The sequence below is a fragment of the Aulonocara stuartgranti genome (assembly GCF_965226115.1).
Source record: "Aulonocara stuartgranti genome assembly, chromosome: 4".
Lineage (NCBI taxonomy): Eukaryota > Metazoa > Chordata > Actinopteri > Cichliformes > Cichlidae > Aulonocara > Aulonocara stuartgranti.
This window is the reverse complement of record NC_138942.1, coordinates 12,859,266-12,880,910: the sequence shown is the minus strand read 5'-3', so window position 1 is coordinate 12,880,910 and position 21,645 is coordinate 12,859,266. Positions and strand designations below refer to the sequence as shown.

Below are 21,645 nucleotides of genomic sequence, written 5' to 3'. Positions count from 1 at the left end.
ACATTTACTGATTTATGAATACTTTTCAGTTTCCACTCACCCTGTTTGAACCTTTTGTTAGCAAAAAAAAGAAAAAAAGAGCAAAATAGAGAGAACACGTCCTGTTAAAATAGAAGATATGATATTAGACTTTAATACTTGGCTAACTTGGTGCAGCGGTGCTGTAGTTATTACTGTCACTTCTCTTTAAACCACCCGGGACTTTTCTGTGCTCAGCTTGCATGTTTTATCATGATCCCTGTATGGATTGTCTCCAGGTGCTCCAGCTGTCTACAAGAGAAGTGAATATGAGCGTAAATAGTTGTCTGACTTGTGGACCTACCAGGGTGTGCCGTGTTGTTTTACCTCATGTCAACTGGAATACACCCCAGTCTCCTCAAGGACCTCTAAAAGAGTAAACAGGTAGCTTACTCCAGTCTATAGAGGCAGCTGTCTCTGTAGATTGAGGCATCCACCAAGTACCTGAATTATTTTTAGTTCAAAGTCAGCCTGGTTTCTCTTTACATGCCTTTTTCTCTCAGTTCCTTCTGTCAGATGTTGTTTCTAAGGCCACTTAAATGCACAATTTAGAATCTCGCAGGTGCAGAACTGAAAGACTCAGCCAACAAGTCAGATGTTGACTGAATTAATCATCTGCAATGATTTCTGCATGTGTATGTTAAACATGTTAATCGACTCCTGCATGATTAACATCTTGGCACAATACGAAGACGTCTCATTGACATCCTAATGAGGGTACAGTTCATCCTACCGCCTCCACCCAAATTGCAAATGTCTGTTCATATGTCCTCTAAACCAAACCTTCTGGTGTTGTGTAACACTTTTATTTCCATTCGCTTTTGTTCAGCTTCTCTGATTCTATTCCCCAGTGGAAGCTGCCAAGTTGATATTTGAAGTCACTTAATTCTCATGGATGCCAGGTGTCTATTTTCCTTCATCCTAACCTTCAAACAACATCAGCCTTCCTTACAACAGCCTGTAGGGATGTATGCTAACAGCAATTCCCCAGCTGGGAGCCTAGCAATTACAGCACCCCTCATCTATTCCTTTAATTGCAAAGGGAGCTGCTTCCTGGGCGATCAGACTCCTAGCCTGCCACCAGGGAGACTGGCTTCATCACTGCTGGCAGCCTCAGGTAAATGAGGGTGTTTTGCTGGAGAGTTAAATAAAGGTTGTTTGTTAATAGAGGGAGGTGATTCATACCTCTCTTGAACCTTAGCTCAGCGATTAGTTGTTCTGCTTGATGGATGGGTCACATTGTTTGAGACTAGTTCAAGGACAACACACAATGCCTCAACAGGATATCTAAGTACGATAAAGCATATTAACAGAAGGCTCTAAATATTTTCTGGAATAAAAAGAAATGTGAAAAACAGACTGAATGCTATGCAATCGACAGCAGTATCATCTTTATGAACACTACAACGTGCATGAGGGGGATCGCTCATATATATAAATGGACTCCTGAAGGCTCATCCAGGAACAAAAAAAACAATCCGGTGCATTTCCTAATAAGTCACTTCTGGCCTGATGAGAAACCTGACACTTAATGTGTTTGTGGGGGTCATGGCAACGAAATCCTCTTAGTGGTGGCAGTGGGAAGCCAAGACAGCTAACGTGCTAATTAGCCTGTTAGCGCAACAATGTGTAGAATGGTGATTAGACACAAGATTACACTTTTGCCTGCATAAACCTGAAGCATTGATAACCCACGCTGCTACCCAACAAATAAAACACATTTATAGCACTATCCTATTTTTTTTCTAACCATACCGAAAATCCAAGGATGCCAGAGACTGCATTGTTTGACTTTGATAAAACACACTTTCTTTATTTCTTTATTAAAGATGACAAGACTGCACCTTTTAATCAACATCTCATTTAAACCCAACTAATTTCAATGTTTTTAAAGCAAAGCATACAGTGAAATAGTGCCTCTACAACAACAACGTTGTAGCAAATCATTTTAGAATGACCCTGGATGATGTCGGAACTGCTGAATTGTAGAGGCTGAATAAAACTCAACCACAAATGAAACTTAGATGAGGAATTCTAAAAGGCTATATTGGTTTAGTTTCTTCTGAAAGTAAAGAAAATAAGTCCTCCTTTTCACTCCAGCAGCTGATGTACTGTGGGAAAGGGCATAATTAACACATCCACTATCAGATGCAGTAAGAAGCTGCACAGAGTGATCAATGAGAGCAATTTCAGTACAGATCAATAAATGTGAATGGCTCATATGACTTTTCATATAAATCATTTTCTATAGGCGTTATGAAATCTGGGAGGCAGCTCTTTGGAAAATGGATAAAAACATACAAAACAGATTTGACACGACTCTATTGGAACCCGATCAACATTCTTCTGTAGAGACAAAATAAATAGTGGTTAAGTCAGAATATTGCAGTGGAAATTTATATTCTCATATTAACTTGAATTTGGCTCAAAGGTTGACCATAAACTTGCTACCATTAATGGATCAATGTTTTATTGAGACGCTTGAGAGATCAAGACAATGCCATCACTCAGGTATAATTGACATGATGAGGAGCTATTACTTTATTGATCTACCTGGCAAGTTGCGCTGGATCAGCTGAGGCCTGTATCGACCTGACTAAGTGGGTCCACAGACCTCTGAGGGTCAGGCAAATGTTAAGGGGATATTACCAGTTTTGTTGTCAGCTGGGTCTGAATTGGGTAAAAAGAAAGAAAAAGAAAGAAAAAGAAAACATAGTGACCCTGATTGTAATACCTGTAAAACTGTGTGCTTTTAGGTCAAAAAAAAGAGAGATTTTGTAGCTCGCGACAAATAAAAACATGAATAAACCTAGTTAGGCAGCTTAGTGAGTTAATATCATAACAATAAATTATCATAAAATAGACTTCTGATCTTTTTACACACCACCAAATACTGTACATAGACTGTAAAACAATAACTCCAGAGTGATATAATTATAACAAAAAGAAATTCCAGATAACCAGCGTGAGCCTGTCATCATTTTTTTTTCTTAGTCCCAACCAAAGTCATGACCAGTCATCTGGTAAAACTTGAAATTAAAGGGTTTATAAAAGTCTCTTAGCCTCTGAACCACCTCTGGGTCAATATTAGGATGGGTCCTGCCTTTGGTTTTACCCAAGCAATGTGGCCTACTGTTCCCCTCAGGTCTCTTAAGGCAGGGGAAGCCTTTTGCTGGGTTAAAGTGGAAATGCTTCTCTGTGACCACCCTCCTCAGCCCAAGAAAGTCCTGGACATGAGCCATCTCACCTGCAGGGTCGGTAATGAGACGCTCTCCGCTAACGAACAGCAGCTGCTCCATGGGAAAGTACTGGAGCCAGCGCTCAAGGTGCTTGGCGTACATGCCAATTTGTACAGCGCTCCATGTGGTGTCAATCAGACCTGCCGAGGTGTTCTTCAGGGTCAGGCTCTCAAAAGAAGGGATGTCTGGCTTCTTGGAGCGGGTCTGAGTGTAGTCTGAGATGGCTCGCGTGACAGGATCCCGGACAACTACAATTAGCTTTGTGTCTTTAGACATGGCGTAGATTCGAGCAGGGACCTCCTTAGTAACGTAGTAGCTGGGGGTCTTTTCCATGGTCAGCTGGCCTTCTGATGACTTAGGCATTAATTCCCTGTAAAGAACAAACACAAAGAATTACATTTGCACTGCAGATGACATATTTTGCAAAAACCTACTCTACCATTTCCGCTGTATACTCTGTTTTCCTTTGTAGAGTTAACAGCTTACAAAAGTGCCAATCAAGGACGATGAGATTAGCGATGACATAATATCACTTCATGGCAGCTTTATAAACACTGTCAAAGAGAAGCTAGTCAGTCATCACCAAGAAGACAGTAGTAGAAATCTTGAGCTGCATTAACAAAGCCTGTGACAGTGCATGACGTGACAAGGGCTGGCAGGTAAAGCAGAAGTCCTATCAATCTTCAGTAAATGTGTGGGGGAAAAAAATACACAGTTCCACATTCCGAGTACAAGCTGTAAAGGAAGACATCCACCCTCGTGTCCCTCTTGTACCTGCATTAAACATCTAATGACCTAAATCATCTCACAATCATCACACTGAAATATTCCTCAGACTCATTACGTTATACTTAAAAATGCTGGTTTAGCTATGAATAGGCAGCTTTATGCACTTTAATGTCATGCACCTTTCTCCTAATATCAGTATTTTTGTGAGAAATGTGACAATTTGATGAAGCTTTGCATTCCTTTGGAAATATGCTTGGAACCTGTCTGTTCCCATTACTGCATATTCTTCTTAACCCTGGATGGCTCGGGTTGATCATAATATAGCCTGTTAACTGCAGCCCTCACTGGATAATGGCTCAAGTGAGCCAAGGGGGATTAGGACTAAGCCAAACAGCATTAGAGGCTGGTTGGCTGCCTGTTGGCGAACTGGGTGGTTGGCTTGTCTCTAGAGAGAGGGGGAGAGAGATATGTGGCTATTATGATGAGAATCACTGGTGAGCATTTTAAATCCATGAAAAAACAAACAGTTACACAAAGTTTGGATACAACACCACATATTCCTATACAGCTGAGTGCAAGTAGGGAATGCAATTTTCATGCTGGGATCGAGTCAGGGAGTTGCTGATTCGACTCTTTTCCTCATCTGGTCCTCATCCATCATCAAAAACATGTAAATAAAAACAGAATGCAATGATTTAGAAATTATAGCATTCCAGTTTTACTTTACACAGCATCTCATTTTTTTTTCTTTTTTTAGAAATTGCATTGCATGTTGAACTAACGTTTTGGTGCCCCGCAGCTCTTAATCAGAGTCTGAGATCTCACGCTGATGTGACAAATGACTTGAATCAAGAGCAGTGTGCACATATCTCTTCTTCTGACAAAGAAATGTTAAGCCATGGTATATTGCCTTGCGTTAACAAGCATCCCTTTCAATCAAACCTCATGTGGGTTTGCATTAGTCACAATGTAAATCTTCAGTTGCTACACTGCATGGTAATATTCTTAGGTTTTGATAGTGAACGGCTGATCTAAATCAAACAACAGGAAAGCAGGGAGTCATGTCATGTCATTAAAACAATTACCACAATTTCCAACCATCTGTTGGTTTAACAACAGCTTTCTTCGTGCAATTCTGCATCAGCAAACCAACAGAATATGGCAAGATTTTGCTCTTCACAGCACTGCGAGAAGAGAAGACTTTAGCTACAAACATCACCCAAACGCTACAATGGGGCAAAAAAGTATTTAGTCAGCCACCGATTGTGCAAGTTCCCCCACTTAAAATGATGACAGAGGTCAGTAATTTGCACCAGAGGTACACTTCAACTGTGAGAGACAGAATGTGAAAAAAAATCCATGAATTCACATGGTAGGATTTGTAAAGAATTTATTCGTAAATTAGGGTGGAAAATAAGTATTTGGTCACCTCAAACAAGGAAAATCTCTGGCTCTCACAGACCTGTAACGTCTTCTGTAAGAAGCTTTTCTGTCCCCCACTCGTTACCTGTATGAATGGCACCTGTTTGAACTCATCATCTGTATAAAAGACACCTGTCCACAGCCTCAAACAGTCAGACTCCAAACTCCGCCGTGGCCAAGACCAAAGAGCTTTCGAAGGACACCAGGAAAAGTATTGTAGACCTGCACCAGACTGGGAAGAGTGAATCTACAATAGGCAAGCAGCTTGGTGTGAAAAAATCAACTGTGGGAGCAATCATCAGAAAATGGAAGACATACAAGACCACTGATAATCTCCCTCGATCTGGGGCTCCACGCAAGATCTCATCCCGTGGGGTCAAAATGATCATGAGAACGGTGAGCAAAGATCCCAGAACCACACGGGGGGACCTGGTGAATGACCTGCAGAGAGCTGGGACCAAAGTAACAAAGGTCACCATCAGTAACACACTACAACGGCAGGGAATCAAATCCCGCAGTGCCAGACGTGTTCCGCTGCTGAAGCCAGCGCATGTCCAGGCCCGTCTGAAGTTTGCCAGAGAGCACATGGATGATACAGCAGAGGATTGGGAGAATGTCATGTGGTCAGATGAAACCAAAGTAGAACTTTTTGGTATAAACTCAACTCGTCGTGTTTGGAGGAAGAAGAATACTGAGTTGCATCCCAAGAACACCATACCTACTGTGAAGCATGGGGGTGGAAACATCATGCTATGGGGCTGTTTTTCTGCCAAGGGGACAGGACGACTGATCCGTGTTAAGGACAGAATGAATGGGGCCATGTATCGTGAGATTTTGAGCCAAAACCTCCTTCCATCAGTGAGAACTTTGAAGATGAAACGAGGCTGGGTCTTCCAACATGACAATGATCCAAAACACACCGCCCGGGCAACAAAGGAGTGGCTCCGTAAGAAGCATTTGAAAGTCCTGGAGTGGCCTAGCCAGTCTCCAGACCTCAACCCCATAGAAAATCTGTGGCGGGAGTTGAAAGTCCGTGTTGCTCGGCGACAGCCCCAAAACATCACTGCTCTCGAGAAGATCTGCATGGAGGAATGGGCCAAAATACCAGCTACTGTGTGTGCAAACCTGGTAAAGACCTATAGTAAATGTTTGACCTCTGTTATTGCCAACAAAGGTTATGTTACAAAGTATTGAGTTGTATTTTTATTATTGACCAAATACTTATTTTCCACCCTGATTTACGAATAAATTCTTTACAAATCCTACCATGTGGATTCATGGATTTTTTTTTCACATTCTGTCTCTCACAGTTGAAGTGTACCTCTGGTGCAAATTACTGACCTCTGTCATCATTTTAGGTGGGGGAACTTGCACAATCGGTGGCTGACTAAATACTTTTTTGCCCCACTGTATTAGTGCAATTTATACAGAAGAGGGGTTCTCTTCCTTATACAGTTTCTTCGCCTAATGTCACCTGCTCTTTCTTTTGTCTATAGAAGCTGTGGGTCTTACATATTTATAGTGTTTTTCCTCTCCCTGAGAACCTTAGCTACAGTTGAAGGTGATGGAAAACAACAGAGGAGAGAGATACAAAAAAACTATACTGGAGCCCACTGCAATTATCTTCTCCATCTCTTGAATAAACACAAGTGCAGTGCCGTAGGCCCTTTGTCGAGGCCCGAATAGGCACAAAACCTCACTACCTATCAAACTTTCCACTTAGTCAATGAGAAAAACAACCTGCGTGATGAGGGCATGCATTATTCATCTTAGCACCGATAGAGAACAGGAGAACATCTCCAACTGAACGAGGTCTGAGAGCGAGTTGCCTTAGGGGGGGGCAGATGTAGCAAGCTTTCGCAATTTGTTCTGCTTAATAAACAATGTTGCCTGGAACCAATAGGTTTCAGTGCATCTATCAGTCAGCTATGCAAATGCATTGTCGTTTAGCATTGAGGCACACTGAGCCATAAGGTGCTGACTTTGACCCCTTCATGAATTTTTCATGGTTTTATTTGGCTATACAAAGCTAATAGCCAAATATATAACCATGGTGGCACGGTGTTTAGTTAGAATCCTGGGTTTGATTCCACCAACTGGCTAAGTTTGCACCTGTGGCTGTGTGGGTTTTCTCCAGGTATTCTAGCTTCCTCCCACAGTCCAAAGACAGGAAGTTAGTGGGATTAACTGGTTATTCTAAATTGAATGTGTCTCTACTCTGAGTTGGCTTTTCCAAAGTGTGCCTTGCTTCCTGGCCTATGCAACAGGCATAGTTTCCAGCTTACCTATGACCCTGGTTGTATGTGTGAAACAAAATGGATTGTGTTTTCTGAGTCATGAAGCAAAAAATAAAAAACGCTTATAATTGTCATGTTACAAACTAAATTGCATTTCAGACAAACCTCACTCAGAGCAATAGCAATGGGGAGATAAGGAGAGAGGAAGAGAGTAAATACAAGGATTAGATGGAATCAGGTGCATTGTCGGAGGATGGAGACTGCATGCCCCCACCCCTCTGTTCTGACGCCAAAGTTGTCGGCGGGCATTTTTAGATGCAGCGTCTGCATTTTCTTGCCTCAATAGCACAACCTACAGACAGACATTAATCTGGGATTGGTGGGTTGTGTAATGGGCCTCTGTTTTGTCTGCCGGGCAGTCAGGTGTGTCCATTTAACTGGCTGCCGGGGAGACAGGGCTTGTTTCTGGTGCCTTGTTTACATTCATTGCTATCAGGAAGCAGGTTCAAAGGTAGGAATTTACAACATCACTGCATGTAGCTTGGTGCTCAGCTGCTGGGTGATGTCCTCAGTAATGAGTTCAGTAAGGAGCAAGTAAGGTGCAAAAAAACTCCAGGAGGAGGCTTTTTTTTGTATTCTGCAGTATTCTGCTTGACTGACTCTAATTGGCATCTATATTTCAGCTTTCTTAGATCCTAGTGACAAGGGACAGTGCTTGAAAAAAAACCCTCAACGTTATCTAATGGCATGATGAGTTCTAATCTTACCCTGCAGTTCCAAGAGCAGTTGAGCTTCTGTGGGAAACATCCCTCTCCTCGAAGACAGGATGAGAGGTGTGGTATGCAGCCACTCGGAATAATCAGACTAGTGTACTAACACGCAAGGATTTCTCTAGCCATTGTGCGCCTTCCTTTTAAGTATCAAAAACATCGTCATTACACTTTAAATTTCCTTCTTATGGAGCCACAAATAACAGCTTTTGCATGTCCTTCATTATTACTGTCAGTATATGCAGAACTCAAGGCCACCTGGTTGCCTGGTGGAACCAGGCCTGTTTTAAAGAGAGGAGGAGGAGAAACAGGAGGAACAGCCATTCTGGTTTCTCTCACACAACTGCCAGCCTTCCTTTAACATCTAAGAATTCAGGCAATCCATTCTTTACAGAGCTTTTAATCTAAGTCTTGGTGCTCAAAAATGCAATCCAATAACATTCAGCTAATCGCTTAGCGTGCACTGTTTTTTTGTAATTATGACAACAGCTATAAAAACCTTTGTTGCTATCAGTGCATAGTAAGCCTGTATGAGTTACTCGCTACTTTCTTTACACACAGTAGATGAAAAGAGACAACAGTGTGAGCCATCAAATTTAAGGGGGGTTCACAGGAATGTGTTTGTGTCTGAATCTATGGATCAAAGTTCAGGGGTGAACAGTCCTGCAACAGCAGCCAAGCTGAAGTGAACTAGTAGTCACTCAAATGCAAAAAGCACTGACAAACACTTGCATAGTTGTGGATGTAAAAACTGTGACACAGATATAACAGGGCCAGGAAAAACGAACTAATATGATCAAGCTTTAGTGTGCTGACTGAATAAGCACAAAGTTGTCGAGAGCTTAATAGCATTAATATATCGGAGCCTCGTCAGCTTAGCTTTGTATTGTTTTGAGCAGTAATGGAATAGAAATAGTGTACATTAAAAAGCTTAAATTGTGTTTTAGAGTTATTATAAAATAGAAAAGAAATCCAACATCTATGTTTCTGGCATATGTGATGTTTGGAACAATTAGACTATTCCTCACAGATGCAAGGTGGTTTGAGAGGATCAGAAAACGAAAACAAGACTTCAAAGAAGAAAAACAAAGATGGCTGAGGCAGACTGGTTGTTTCTAAAGTTGCCCTGACTTTCTGTCAGGGAGTCTCTGCAGCAGAGTGAAAGACAGCTTCAGGAAACAACACATTTTCCCTGAAGAAACTACAAAAGAGAGAGATGAGGAAGTCAACAACTCATGGGGATATAATGGAGTGAACTTGTTTTGTTTCAGTGTTTCCAAAGTGCTGTAATAAGTGCTGTGGTTTGACAAATTGCCTCAAGCAAAAGCCCAGGGGGTTGTTGCAGCAAATTAAGCCTCCAATCTCTGGAATAGGGAGAGGATGCGCACATTACTAGTATCGACGATTTATAGGATTTATTCTAGGAATTGCTAGCAAACAAAAAGGTCTTTGTAGGAAATGAAGTTCTTAAAGTGCAAGGTTTCATGGTTTGCTGGGAAAAAAAACCCCCAAAACTTCTTTTCTTGTGAGTGTGCTGACACATTAGTTTAAGCCGGGTGATACCTTCATCGAGAGCTGTCTCACTTACACCAGTTCTCATGTGTCCTTGCAGCTAAAAGTGTTGAGTGCGCAAAAAGATACCAGTGGATTTAAGTAAACCCGCTCCTGGGAAATGCAACTTTTCGCACAGAAAATCTGAAAGTCAACTTTCGGGCTAAAAAAGCTTAAGCGTAGTGTTTGAGTCTTTTCTTGGGCGGGTTCCAGTGAATGCTCTTCCTGATGAACTCCTGCTGGGCTTCGTCAAAGGGCACTTTCACCCTTTTGAGCACATTTGCATACAAAGTGAAGGCAGAGAAAACATGTTTCACACTAATTGTCTGCTCTTTTATTGTCAGGGTTAATGCAATCCTCAGGGGTTCTCCAACATCCCTTTTCATGGAGCTCCATCACGCAAAAGTAAGAAAGGACTCACTTTAAATTTACTGCCCTCTATCTGCCGCTGGGCTGCAGTAAGCTCCCCCGGGGCTCCAAGGAGGATTAGGCCCTGTTCTCCGACACCCTCCATGAGTTAGTAAGAAAGCTCTTCATTGTTCTATATTTGGAACCTCAAGAGGAAAAACATGATTACAGCAATTAAGTCACATCTACTGCACAGAGCCCAAAAGACCTTGATCAGAGCGTTGAACAGAAGATAACCTGTCCAAAAAGATATAGAGGAGGAAGTTAGAATTGTGCTAAAAAAGCCATTCCCACGGCTTTTGGAAGTTGCCTCCTGCGCTTTGTTCGAGTAAGCATGTGGTATTGTATGTCTGCTTCGCTTTTTTTGCCTTAGAGTGAAAACATGCTATATTGTGGTTGGCCTCCTGCTGGGCGAGGGCCCCTCCTCTATGTGGGGCTCCAGAGGGATGGACACAACAGACCTCCAACAGAATGGAACACACCAATCACAGCAGATAAATGGTGCGGGCACAACTCAATGCCACCCCAGGAGCTGATAAGCCCACCCAGCAGAACGCACCTCTCCCCAAGCCACTGCTCACCATTAGTCGAGGGGCAATGAAGTGAAAGATATGGGCCAACAAGTCAGTGGATGCCTCTTTCTGACTTGGTTAGTGTGGACACAGGATTGTCTGATGACTTTTTTTTTCAGCAAAAGCTCAAATGTATTACAGAGTATACTTTTAAAGATCATCCAGCAACAATGCACTCTTCCTTAAAGGCAGCCGGAGGTTTTCTGAGCACCACTAAATGATCATTAAGGGCTGACTAGATGTCACAGGGCTGTGCTGCAAGGGGGTCAATTTGTGGCACAGCGATCTCACTGTGACAACTCAAGCCGAGTTGTTTTAATTAGCTGGATCACCTCTCTGAAAAAAGAAGAAGTCTGCATTACGCATTAAACATTCTCAAGATCAAACTGCTTCTCACAGCCACTAACTGTGTGTTTAGTGTGCATGTGTCACTGTGAACAAGAAGTAAGTATGCCTCACTTATCTGTAAAAGGTTTTTTTCTTGGACTTTTACTTAATGAACATTAAATTCTATCCATCTTTAATGATGGTATTTCCTTTTCTTTAAGCCATCATTCATTCCAGACATGTGTTACTTGTAGATTAAAACAGCATGAAGACTAATAAGTGTTCAAGCGCAGGACGGTTTCATGTTATTTTTGAGTCTACAGTGATGGACAAAAGAATTTCTCCGTAGACTGATCATCCAAAAATGCCCTAAACCTGTCCGGAAATTCTCAAAGGAGCTTAGGCAAGAAGTCCTTTGAACAATGCTTCGCTTCCCCTATTGTAGCTCTATGAAGCCAGCTTTGAAACAGTGTCTACATCCTTTGACATTGCCTGTTAATCCCTGGGCTCAGTCAAATGGACACCTGAAGCAGCAGTATCTCCTATTATCTCTTGTTAACAATGTGGCTGCTCTGATGTAAAGCACTCAGTTCCAATCTACAGTATTTTCTTTTTCCACTAAGAGTAGTGCATTGTTATTGTGCAGCTGAGGTGATAGTAAAGAGCTTGCATACAAGGACAACAGTTGCCATGACAGAGAATACAGTAAAAATGTTGCCTTATTCAGTGTTTAAGCAACCAAAGATCTGTGATGAGAGCCTCTGATCGACTGAGCTTCTGAAACAAATTACTCCAAATGAATCAACAGAAAGTTGAATCTCACTTCAGGAAGTTAGATGACAGTTTTATGTAACTTGCTGACTCCTAGCTATAAACCAAAGGCTATTACTCTGAACCGCATCCAGAATTCAGGTCAAGTCTAAATGGAAGCTCTGCATTATCATTTTCTCCCTGGTGCCTGCTCTCCTTTTTGGAAAGCCAGCGAAAGTCAAGATCCAAGGATAGATGTAGAAAAATTCCGGGAACTGTCAGTCAGGGTCAAGCAAACACGCACAAAATAACTGTCCTTTGTGTAAATCGACACAACTTGGAAAAGCGGCCAAACAAAACTGCGCAAATGATAACAATTTCCCTTTATTAAAATGTGTCACTTATTCAAGTGCTTAGAGTGCATTAAAGGTTTGACTTCACTGACAGTTGTTAAAACTGTAAAAGTTTGTCATTTATATGCTAAAAGCCTGAACCTGCTCTTCATGCTGGTAGATATAGAGATTATACAGTGCTGCAGATATCTCTATGACAGGAGGAAACAAATAACATCTCACCAGCAGTATTTATTTTGTGGATAAACCCCATGGTTGAGCTTCAGTTAGAGGCAATGAACCTGCATGGTGTTTCCTCCTTTCCACAATGGATATTTTACATTATATATTCCTCCTTCATGATTGGTAATCAGCATGACAAACTGTGAATCTGTTTAACTAGAGCCCATAATACATGACACACTCTACACTACATAATCTCAGTATGAGTGTTTGTATTTATTTATTTATTTAATTCATTATTGTTAATATTCATAAAATAGAAATCGAGTGTTACATGGTTTTCGCTGTGACAAATACACCGCGTAAAATTATTTTTCTTTTTTTTAATGTAATCTCTTGGTTTCTTCTTCTTATCAACTTTCACACATAGCTCGATCATCAGAGCTGATGTTATGAGGCTACCTGTCAAAATGATTTACAGGCGTAACTTTTGGTTAAGTGAGGCTAGACTTTCAGGACATGAAAGGCTTTAGTAGAAATGTAAATATAACTGTGTCTTTAATAAGCCAGGGGAGAAGGTGGTTGTTGGGTTTTATGAAGATTGAAAATATGACGATCAATCACAGCAATGTAAACCTCAATTATTGCGATACATTTGCAGACAACTGGAGATTTATGTCCACATAACTAGCCCACGTTTCAATGAGCAAACAGCTTTTTGGAAAATGAGGCATGGCGTGTTTTTGTAGCGCTCGTGTGCGTGACTCGTGGGTTTTTAATACTGCACTGTGAGGATGAGTGAGCTAGTCTACCTGTACCACTCCAGTCCTTTATCGTAGTTGCGGTCGAAGAAGTGCGGCTCCGCTCCCACCGCTCGGATGTCCGGATGCAGGCGCAGAAACTCCAGCAGCGCCCGGGTGCCTCCTTTCTTCACTCCGATGATGATTGCCTGGGGCAACTTTTTACTTTCCGACTCATTGAGGGAACCTGACATGGCATTATCATCCAACGCTTTCGCCTCGCCTCTAATTTCATCCCACTCGTCTCCTCTGCTGTCCAACTCGTTCTCGTTATTTAGTAAGTCCCTGGACGCTCCTAAAGAGGACCCCTGGTTGTCAACTTCTGCGTGGTTTTCGCGTCTGTTCACCGATCCGTACGTCAGGTTTGGAACAGTGGAGCAGTAGCCAACACAGCAATATATCATATACACCCAAAGGGACAGCATTATGCAAAATACAAAGAGTTTGTTTTTCACGTGGGATGATGGCACAACATGTAGACTGTGTATAATCGGACTATATTCCATAGGACCGCCGTGACAAAGTTGTATTCCAGTTACTTTGCATTTTGACAAAGCTGCCTCACTCCTCTGCCATAGTTCTGCTCCTGGACAACCGCTGCGCAATTTCCCAAAACATAAATTAGCGTTTAACCAACATGGGAAGTAAAACTGAACTGCATATGCTCATCTAGTTCCACTTTAATACCTGTAAAAATACTTTAATTTAAAATAAAAACAAAAAAACTGAGCGGCAAAAAGCAATTCGAACAGATCACCAGTTGAGCGATATGCGCGTCAGGAACCAGCTTGCCTCCCATCACTGCCTCTGAGCGTCTGAGCGATCACTCTGAGGCACCAAGTTATTTTCAGGCGAGAGCGTCAAGCAGAGAAATTATCACTTCCGATAAGCTTTTCAAAGTAAGCGTTGTCAAGTGGTAAAAGAAATCTATACATACGGTCTACACTCGCATATTCACATTTTATCCATGATTTGTCTTTATTTAATACATTTTTCCTTATATAGATTTTTTGCATACGCTACTTTAATACAACTGCAATCTATAGACAGTGGATCAGATTATAACTTTAAATCTATGGCAGGATATTATCCATAGACAAATAATAATAATGATGATGATAATAAGTAGAAGAAGAAGAAGAAAAACCTATGTACTCACATTACAGCACACACTGATCATAATTTAGGCTGAAATTTACATTCATATGATAATATGTGCCACCCTTTGGTACTTACTGTGATTTGTTCATTTTTATTACTAGAACAACATCGATTCAGGTTGTGCTTAAAAAATATTACACACAATAATATTATTTTTTTAAAAACACACATTTCAAATTTTGGAAGATTTTTGACATTTTCTTTTTCTTTTCCTGTTTTTTCCCCTCCGTGCACATTAGAAGTCGGCCAGAAACCTCTTTTCTCTACCATATCACTTGACTTTTATTTTGAAAGTTCAGGGATTTTTCTTTCAGCCTTGGTCTACTTTGATGCAGGTGAAGCGCTGAATGTAGACTAAGCAAAAAAACAAAAACAACAAAAAAAAAAAACCTCACCAAAACACACAAGAACTTCAGCCTGGAGCGGAACTTTAATAAAATCAAAATATGCCTTTTTAAAAATAAATAAATACATAAATAAAAATAATTAGTTATGAAAGAATGAAGTTGAAGTATTTATGATTATAATAACAGAGGAGGTCTCTCTTTGGTGTAAGGCACAATTTAATTTACAGGTGGCTTACTATAGCACAGGGAACCACCAAGGAAAGCAGTAGGTAATTTTTATATTAACTAAATAGAAATAGATCAAAAATGTGTTTATTTATTTATTTAAAAACAAAGGAATACTAATTACGCTATTATCTCATTTGCACATTTGACCCGTGTGATTTTTAAATACCTACTGATCAAATGGAAGCACGTTACTACATACGTGTTTCTGTCAAGGGAGATCAAGCCATCACAGATTTTATAACTTTATAACTTACGGACACAAACATACATCCAACTAACACATGTGTCAAAGATCAGCTGTTTGTTGACAGCCTCCCACATTTCTGTGCTATAACCGGTTCACGTGAGTCACCTTTAATTGCCTCATAATGATTCCGAACGGCCTTGCTAACGCCACAAAAATGTGAACGTGTAGTTCCACACAAACAAACGATATCACGAACCATAAAAGTTAATCATTTACCCCTTAAGGCTGTGGGGGTGGGGCCACGGCAATCACGACAACGATGAAGATGCGTGATTGTGAATTTGGAAGCACAAAAGTTTGTTTCAGTGTGTTTGTGTTAGCACCTCCTTCTGGTGCAGGGTCAAAGGCCTCCAGTCCCACTGCACCCCTGAGCTAGCAGAGGATTAGCAAGATTACCCCAGAGCTGCCATGTCAGTCAGAGTTTTGCCAGAGACCACCCTGCCCCCTTCATCTAAGCCCCTTATCTCATCTCTCAGACACTGCTATATATGATATGCGTGTGGTGTGCGGCTAAGTGTGTGTGTGTTTTCTAATCCTAATAGTTGCACTTCCACAGGACACAGGCACAAGATAACCTGTTTGGGAAACTGTGTGCACCAAGGGGTTTGGTTGGAGCTATGCACTTGTGGTTTGCCCTTTCCACTTTGTGTACAGATCATGTTTATCTTTGCTCTGTGTACTTGTACCTCTGAGTGGAAGTTGAACTGTTGAGTTCAAGTATCGAAGCATCAGCAGTAAAGTTAAAGTCCAAAAAGCTTGTTCATTTGACGTGCAAATGAGTAATGCCGTTTTCATGTGGATGTGTCACTGAGACATTTTCCACATTCAGAGCTCACAAAATGGGAAAACTATCTAAGTAAGTATCACAATGAACAAACTACTACACTGCTGTTTTGAAAGAGATACAATGTGTTTATCTAACTTGGCTGAAGCCAAGGTTCTACTGACAAATTCAGTCTGTTTTTGCCAAGTGTAAACACACTGGAACACTCATATGGAGGAGCGTCAGATAAACAGAATAAAAAGGGGAAATATTAGTTTTCTTATGTAATGTTCCCTGTCACAAATTGGCTCAAGGAGAGTGAGAAGCAGGAGTTCACAGATGAAATGTACTTATAAAAAAGTGGAATTTATTAAAACTTTACCAAAACTTCAAAACATCAAATGTCAGTGGATGTGTGTCGTATGTGCTGTTGGGTTGTTGGAGGTACAAACACACAAGAAGGCCGATGCCAGGTGGATGGCAGAGAGAGGCCAGGGGCACGTTCAAACCTGAACACGATGCACAGTGTTTTGTTTTGTTCCATTTTTTGGGGATGAATGAAATGCTTCCTTGAAAGGATGTGTGGAGTCACCGGTGGGCTTGGAAGCATGTGCGCTCTCATTTGGTGGGTGTGCAAGAAGAGTTGTCCTATCACACAGCAATGCCTACATAAATCACACCACTCTGGTTAAACAAAATAATAATAATGTTTTGAATGCAAACCAGGTGAATCAAAGGGTTGACTTTAATAGGCTGGGAGACCCAGGTGTGCTACTTTAGCTCATGAACCTTTTATATTAGCCTCCAATCTATAAGCTAGGATCATAGGGGCACTGCAGTCCATACCAGATCGAGTATTGTTATTTATGCAGGTGACAAAAGTTTGAATTAGTCCAAAAATTAACAGAAATTTCAGAAGTCATAGAATTTCGCCTTGTGTAATGCAGCCGCTTAAAGTTCACACACAGTAGAAGAATCAGACTTGAGCCACATTTCAAGCCACTGGGAAAAATACTTAGCAACTAATAATGAAAACACCCACAGATTTAGTATATATCCTGTTTAGTATTTTATTTGATATTAATGTGATCTTAAGAGAGGATCTCTTATGTCCTCTTTTACAAACTCTAGCCACTTTGTTTTATGATGTTTATGTATAAATGAATGTAGGCTGTACGTGTATTTATAAGTGTGAAGGACCCGTGGGAGAAAAGCCAAGACTGAAGCTTGTGCCAAAGAGCCAAAGAAAAAAGGAAAGAAAGATCAGCATTAATATATAATGTATCAAGGCACTAGCTGCTCAAGAACACTCATATGTTTTAATATGATCAATACTACAGCATCTGTATAGATGTGTAGTCAGCTCGCTGGTAATTTGACTGAAAGAGCTATAAAGATAAACTATTATCACATTGATCATTTATTTGCTTGTGATTGAGAAACACTGTAGAGCAGTTATCAAAGAGGGCATAAGCCCTATTGTTAGCTTTTTCTAAGGCCTCCTTTTTGTCTCCGTGCTGGGGGATTGACAAACTTCAAAGTGGTGCACAGTTTTGGGAGGATGAAACCTAGAGTTAGAACAAAAGACACCTGAGGGAGGATACACACAGATGCACACAAATACACACACGCACACGAGCACAGAAGGTGCCCAAGCACGTTTTTTTGTTGTTGTTTTTTTCAGATTTCTATAAAAGTGTGTGTTAATTTGTTCCATCTGTCATCCTTTACAATAAACAATATCCAGCAGACACACACACACGCACTCTGCACTCTGTGTCACTTCACAAGGGCCGATGAAAAGCAAAGTGGACACACTAAAGGGAGCGCTTGACTTGTTCTACACATCCTGGACTGTGTTAACAGACTTCTATTCTGCAGCCTAAACAGATGACATAAACAGCACCCAGCTCATACATGAAAACCAGACAGTCAAATAAAGACCTGTGTCTCAGCACACACTCCTACTCCAATCATGGGATTCAGTGTGTGTGTTAACCACTAAAATGTGTACTCTTGTTATAAACAAATACAACCTTATCTTCCTTTTGTGTATTTGGGTTGCCAGTCTGCAATTATAATGCAATTAAGAAATGCAGAAAGTTCAAATATAGAACCGTTTAACATCGTGACTGTTCGCATTAGTGAAGAGTGCTGTTACTTTACTGCCAGGTAAAAAAAGAACCCTAAAGCTGAGTCTTATTAAACATCTGCCTGCACAATAGAACTTCAATGGCACTGCTTTATCCTGTGCTCACTTATCACCTTGTCCTGTCAACGTCTTTTCAGAAACCTCTTTTCACCATCCTCGCATTTGTGTGAAGAAAGAGGGAAGCAGGTGGAAATGTAAACCATCTGTGCTCTTGCGTGCGTGTTCACTTGTGCATCCTGTGTGCCGTCTATGGTCATATCTAATGTGTACATATAGACAAATACAAACATAAACATAAACACATGGCATAGCACAAGAGTCTCAGCAACCTGCAGATGTCAGAGATCTGAGCCAATTAGAGGGTAAAGTCGACTGATGGATGATCTCATCCGGCACTCTGTCCTAGAAAAAGCAAATAACAGCGGGGATGACCGAGATCCTACACACGCAAAGCCTTCAATCTAATGACAGGGTTATTAGGTAAGCTGAGAGGCCGATCAAGACACTTCTCTGACTCCATTAGTCTTCCTTCAAGGTCTTTGACTCTAGCTAAGGCCATTTAAAATGTCTATAAATTCTCTGGAGCCGTGCTAAAGACCATCTTATCTTCTCTTAAGGAAAAGCCACCGTAGCCTGAGCGGATTTCCTCACTTGATCCTGTAGAAAAAGTCTTATCCCATACTGATGTCCTCCTGGACATGGAAACAAAACCTTGTGACAGGTTGGAAAGCTCAGGCAGGCTTAGATGTTCTGGCCTTGCCAAGTCCTGCACAAGCTAAAATTCCCATTATAATTTTAGCTTTTTTAATATTGGTCAGTGTGGCTATAATAACAGCAAAAAGATGCAGATGCATTTATGCTTTTTGCAATTTTTGGAGAGTATATACAGAGTTAGCGGTGTATCTGGATGCAGTCGCTGTCTAATTTCTCCTCTTAGACAAATAAAAAACTAAAACATACATGGTGTATTTGTTCTGACCTCCCTTTCACTCTATAAGGATGCTTCTTGTATTTTGCTGCACATAGACCACAGCCTTTTGTTTCACTGCTTTCTCCCAGTGGCACAAAAGGTAGATTATTCAGTGTAAGAAACAAGTCATCAACAATGGACTCACAAAGAAAAGGGTACTGAGAATATTTGAGTTCCTCTGGCAGCTGTTTCGCATGTATCAAAAAAGGCTGTGAATTCCTGGCATCATCTGTGTTGTTTGATTTTTTTTCTTCTTTAATTTTTATTTTTCGGCAATATCCAGATGGTTACAAGTTCATTATCAAGTTTGCAGTATCTGTTATGATACAGTTTTAGCACCTCACTTTCAGATTTATTTTAAATAATATCAGATACATTAGCCTTCGCCTACCAGCTCGACATATCTTTGCTTCATGTTCATAAAAGTTAGAAATCTAAGCTGAGCTCGGGTTTTAACAGCCACTGAGAAAATGACTGTCATAGCCTGGAAAAGCCCACACAAACTATCCATCAGATAGTGTGTTCCAAAGTCTCTTAATGGTATATAAAGTGTGTTATTGACAGGCCTTTTAAGTGGAACTAAAGAGGTAAATTTCAAAATAGGGCTCACAGCACCTGAGTAAGTGAAAGGCTTGCTGTAGGTTATGATCTCTTACTGTCAGTTTTCTACTTGAGCCACATTAGCTGTGATCACCCATGATTCATCCATCAGACTGAATTCTACCAGTCTTGGTTGGCATTTTCTTTTTAGTTCTTTTTTTAAAACCTTTATTTTCTTGTTTTAATTTTTGTTTTTATTAACACATTTTAAACAAAACCCCAGACAGTTCCAGACAGTAAGGTTCTCATTTGATTATTTTAAACAAGGTGTAGGGACAGCACAGCGGTACAGTGTTTGTCACGTTTACCTTTATGTACGTAAGCATAATATGCTCAATCATTTAATGTCCAAAGTGACTGGAACTGAGGTTAACATTTGCAGCTTCATAGTGTCAAGGCTTAGGACAGCAGCGAAAACAACTTTTCAGCTGTTATGTTATAGTCTGCTCAGTTGCCTGTATTATTTTTCCATCTTCGTGAGCAAAACAGGTTTGATTAAAAACAAAAACACAAATTTTTTGACAGTAATTGATGTTCCAGTGAGGACTGAATCAGGTGACCCTGAGCCATCTCTTAGGTATGCTGGGGGACTTCCCATGAAGCACTTCTTCCCCACTCCCATCTTTTAACTCCCCATGAGTTTATGCAACACTCCAGTATGTCATTACATTTTTGTCATTTTTGCCTCTCTTTCACAGTTTGCGATTTATCCTCTTTTCCTATGTTCTCTCTTTTGTTTGTGTGTGTTGTCTCCGACCTCGCAACCGTAACAGCAGATGGCTGCCCCTCCCTCTTCCTGTTTAAAGGGAGTTCTTCATTTGCACTGTTGCCAGGTGATTGCTAAAGGAGAAAAGTCTGAACTTGGGGGATTTTTTTTAATCTACTATTGTAGGCTTTTACCATATGACCCCCATATAAATACAGGTGAATTGAATTGAAATGTTATATATCAAATGTTTAGATATTTAGAAAAATATATCCATGTCTTCATTTCGTAGTTAATGTCATGGTACAATATTTTGGGTAAGAAGTGTGAGCTTTAATGTCGAACATTAGAAGAAGATTTCTAAACTAGACTTCTAAACAAAAGCTCTTATTTGCAGGAGACTGATACGGCGTATGATAAACTGAATGTTTACTAGTTAACAAGCTGGCTTATCGGCTGACTACCTTTGATATCTGAGTTTAAATAAAATGTAATTTATCTTGTTTAGGAATGCTTTCATTCAGAAATCTTATCATATTTTCACCTGCTGCTTCAGAGTGACTGTACTTGCATAACTTTAAAGAAAACAAAAAGTGACACATGGCAAGGAGAGACTGTGGAATGTACATGGCTCTGAAGTAAATCCCTGAGACATTCATGCTGAGTATATTTGACCCTGATGACTGCTTTATCATAATGTACACAGATAAAAAAAAACTTCAAAAGATAACACGACCTTGCTATTTGACCACTTCCATAAACAGATCCTACCAGCCAGAGAGCACAACTGACTGTTAGCGTTCAAAAGGTTGCAGTGAATGCTCATTGGCAATCGTGGCAACTAGATACCCTCAAGTCTAAGGTTTGCAGTGTCCCTTAGGGAGTATATCCTGGATGGAAATGTAGCCCATTATCTGAGCAGAGAACAGGTGCTTTCAACAAAGAAGCCTGCATCATTACAGTCCTGTGGGAAATTAGGGAAAATATCAAGGTCTAGGAATTTACGATGTGGCCTTTTGAAAGCAAAGCAGATCAGATGCCAGGGTTGTGAGTCAAAGTGGTGAAGCCAGTTATAAATAAAGGAGGAAAAACAAGGGAGGCTTTCTGTAAATTAAACTGGAAGTTCAGAGAGT

General features: G+C 40.7%; 1 protein-coding gene across 1 annotated transcript; it reads right to left on the bottom strand.

Moving 5' to 3' along the window:
* Nucleotides 1-1,789: 1,789 nt before the first annotated feature.
* On the bottom strand, nt 1,790-14,157 carry hs3st3b1a (heparan sulfate (glucosamine) 3-O-sulfotransferase 3B1a). Its single transcript, XM_082531727.1, has 2 exons — nt 13,351-14,157; nt 1,790-3,627 (listed from the first exon to the last, which is right to left on the bottom strand). Exons 1-2 carry the CDS (start codon nt 13,842-13,844, stop codon nt 3,009-3,011), a joined length of 1,113 nt encoding a protein of 370 aa, XP_082387853.1. The 5' UTR covers nt 13,845-14,157; the 3' UTR covers nt 1,790-3,008.
* Nucleotides 14,158-21,645: the final 7,488 nt, after the last annotated feature.